General features: G+C 35.0%; 1 protein-coding gene across 3 annotated transcripts in view; it reads right to left on the bottom strand.

The window, feature by feature from the left end:
* The window catches only part of LOC104983495 (transcriptional regulator ATRX-like), a 33286-nt gene extending 29581 nt beyond the window's left edge, over positions 1-3705 (bottom strand). For 2 of the 3 annotated variants that reach the window (XM_010832935.1, XM_010832928.1), the window contains exon 1: positions 3383-3705. In XM_010832935.1, the coding sequence (XP_010831237.1) occupies positions 3383-3398 (16 nt within the window). In that variant the 5' untranslated portion in view covers positions 3399-3705. The remainder of the gene's footprint in view (positions 1-3382) is intronic. The other variant, XM_010832941.1, reaches the window with a different exon arrangement.
* Positions 3706-3739: the final 34 nt, after the last annotated feature.

A 3739-nucleotide genomic window follows, 5' to 3' on the forward strand; every position in this document is an offset into this window, starting at 1 on the left:
GCTTAACAACTGGTAATTGAGCAAAGAATACTTCTTTCCTCATATGTTGACTCTATTCCAGTGTGTGTCTTGTTTGTGTCACTAATCAGTTCCTTCATCATTGTTTTCAGTATTTTGGCCAGAATTTATAATTGGTATCTGTGGGAGATAATCTGCTTATCCAAAAAGAGCTACTCTGCCACTACTAGAAGCAAAACTCCCCAACTAACTACTGAATTTAGAACTGTGACAATATAATTTCATTCTAAAGACAGAACTTTAAGTATTTAACACTAGTTAGGTTTCTTTATTGTGATTGTTTACCATGCAAAGTTGAAACTGTGAACACAATGAAGACTAAATAACTGAGTACATAAACTGAGGATAATGGGAACCACCTTTCTCTCTGTTGCAGTAAGAAGTTAAAATATGAAAAGAGGAAGATCAGAATGATGTCTGCAGTCCAAAGTAAAACTAAAAGTATCAATATCAACACATGAAAATACATCACATATATTGGCTTTCCCTGCTAAAGAGCCTGGAAGCGAAGACATCCTAACAGCAATGAGCACATCATACACCCAGATATTGCTTTCTAAATACTATACCCCACTAAAATGAATCAGAACTTCTTGGAGAAATAACTGATTCCAGGGCTGGGGAACAGACAGTGCAAAGTAAACAATGAACATCTTGTGAGGGCAGAAAGTAAGAAAAGTGCTCAAGGTTGATGAAGACTTATGAAAAGGTCTACAAGAGCCATACAAAAGGGGTTCCCACTAGCCAATATTGGTATAATTTGAACATTAAAATAACGACAGTAAGAAAATATTCATGGAAAAAGAAAAAAATGCTAGCATACACCAATATAAACAAATAAAGAGAGAGCATAGAAATGTAAACATCTCCCTTACAGAAAAGACAGAAGTAATGATAGGACATCACCATTTTGAACCATCATAGTAACATACCATTGATCCAAGAATCATAAATGGATGTGGTGACAGGCAGAATTTCTAGGAATGGCCCCCAAGATTTCATGCCCCCTAATCACCAGATCCTGTGAATGTGAGGAAATAACACTCCCATTGTTTTGCTACATAAAATGGCACAGGTGACTTTAAAAAATGGGAGCTCATTTGGGAGAGGTGAAACAGAAGGGACCTAATCTAATCACATGGGTCCCTTAAAATAGAAAAATGTCTCTAGTTCATGGCAGAAGATGCAAAAGAAACAAGCAAAAGGCTAAGTCAGAGAAACTCAAAGCATGAGGATGACACAATGCACTATTGCTGGCTTTGAAGTTGGAAGGGGCCATGCAAGAGGAAATTAAGGAGCTGAGAGGATCCTGGCCAATAGTTAGCATGAAATGAGGACCTCAGACCTACAACCACAATGAACTGAATTCTGCCAACAACCTGAATGAGCATGAAAATGGATTCTTCCAGATTCTATAGAAAGGAACACAGTCTTACTATCACTTTGACTTAGCCCTTGTGATTCCCTGAGCAGACCTCAGCAAAGCCCACCTGGACTCCAGATCCACAGAACTGTGAAATAATAAATTTGGGTTGTCTTAAGCTGCCAAGTTTGTGATAATTTGCAATTTTTTTAAAAAAGCTAATTTTTGATGATGAAAAGAATACCTAAGCAGTTTCAAAGTAATCTTCAACAAATTACTTTTTAGGTAGGTACAAAAGAATAAATCATAACTTTACAGTGGTTTAATTTAGAAAAGCAGCCATAACCAAATAACCTAAGTTAATATCACCAATAAAGGAGGAAACTTCATCATGTGCTTTGTGATATGATGTATGGACAAGAACATAACACCACTTACACAGCAATCCTGCCAAAAATTAAAAACCTCAATCTAATTTTATAACTAATCAAACGAACACTGAGGGACAATCACCAAAATAATGTATCTATACATTTTTAAAATGTCATGGTTCCAGCTTGTTTGAGATTTGAAAAGGCTAAAGACCAAGTAACATATACAGTGTGGGCTCTTCAACGGGATCCTGGTCTTGGGAGGGTAGGGGACTTACCTATGAAAACACTGTTGGGCAATTTATGAATTAAGACTAGAGACTGTGGATTAGATAAAAGTACATATTTCATTTTTTCCACCTATTTATTGATTCCATTGTTATTCATAACTTCCTGTATTTTGATGCTGCCATTTCAAATTATTTTCCTTCTGATTTAAGAAAACCCTTTGGTATTTCCCCTAGTGTACATATGCTGACATCATTCTTACTTATTTTTGGCCATGCCTCATGGCATGCTGAATCTTAGTTCCCTGATCAGGCATCAAACCCATGCCCCCTGCAGTAGAAGGGCAGAGTCTTAACCACTGGACTGTCAGGAAAACTCCAAAGTTTTATCCACCTTCACTTGTGAAAGATGTTTTCACTGAGCAGACTATGCTAGCAATTATTTTCACTTGGCCCTTTAAATAAATCATTTATTTATCATCCAGCTTCTAACATTACTGTTGTCAAATGAGCTATCAGTGTTACTGTTCAAAAACATTCAACATTAAAAAAGCAATGACTGTTTTCCTCCAGCTGCTTCTAAGATTTTTCTCTTGGTTTTTGTTCTTTAGGAGTTTATTATGATTTTCTTAGTTATAGTTTTCTTTCCATTTATCCTGCTTGAGGTTCACAGTGTTTCATGAATCTACATGATGTCTTTCTTCACTTTTAGGAAATGCTCAGTGAGTATCTCATCAAACTCAGATTCTGAACCATTCTCTCTCTTCTTTCCTTCTGGGACTCTAATTACACATATGGTTGAACTTTTCACTGTGATCTACCACTCTTCATACTTCTTGTCCATATTGTGTTTGTGTGCAAATAGGCCTGTGTGTGTTTGTGTGTGTGTACGCACACCTGTGTGCATGTCCACCTCTTCTATATGCGCCTACCCTTAAAAACTTGAAAACAAATGATGGTCATCATCACATGATACAATATACTTTTAAAAAGGAAAAAGGGAGGTAGAAAGGAGATGTTGTTTTGTATTTTAAAAATGTATGGACCAAATCTATGCTGAAAAGTTATCAAAGAAAATAAAAATATAACTCATAATACATGAATAACTTTTAGAATAACATATTTCTGTACTGCTCCCACTCCTATCTATTTTAAAGTTAACAGTCATCACCCACTTCTATAAAACATTTCCATTACAAATAAAACCTTCAGTGTATGCTTCTCTAAGCACCTAAAACCATAAAACCTTAAATTTTTTACTTATCTGAATCAAAATCTATAATATCAGATATTACCTAACTCCTAGAAACACAGGGGCTATTAAAAATTTTAATAACTTCAGCTCCTCAAAAATAAACGGTAAATAAGACTAGAAGATATTGCAATTCTTTTTTCCAATTTACCTGTGCTTTGGTTCATCACAAGTCTTGGAGGAGAACTTGTTTCTTCAGATTCCTCTGATGAATGTGCCAGAAAGTCATGAAGCTTCTGCACCAATGTATTCAACTTGCTTTCGCTGTTAAAATAAAAGTTTTAAGAATATCCTTATTTACGAGGTCATATATTGAATTAAATACATAGTTTAGTAAACTGAAAATCTATCTACACTGTAAGTGGTCTGAAACAAATAAAATAAAACTTAAAGAAAATGTCTTTTCTTTATTTCACTGAGGATATGAACACATGAGTAACAAACTCTACATGTCACTTATCTACAAAGTATAATTCAAGGACTGTGATAAACCATTATGGAAAATAAT

The sequence above is a fragment of the Bison bison genome, unplaced genomic scaffold (assembly GCF_000754665.1).
Source record: "Bison bison bison isolate TAMUID 2011002044 unplaced genomic scaffold, Bison_UMD1.0 scf7180017837331, whole genome shotgun sequence".
In the NCBI taxonomy this organism is placed as follows: Eukaryota; Metazoa; Chordata; class Mammalia; order Artiodactyla; family Bovidae; genus Bison; species Bison bison.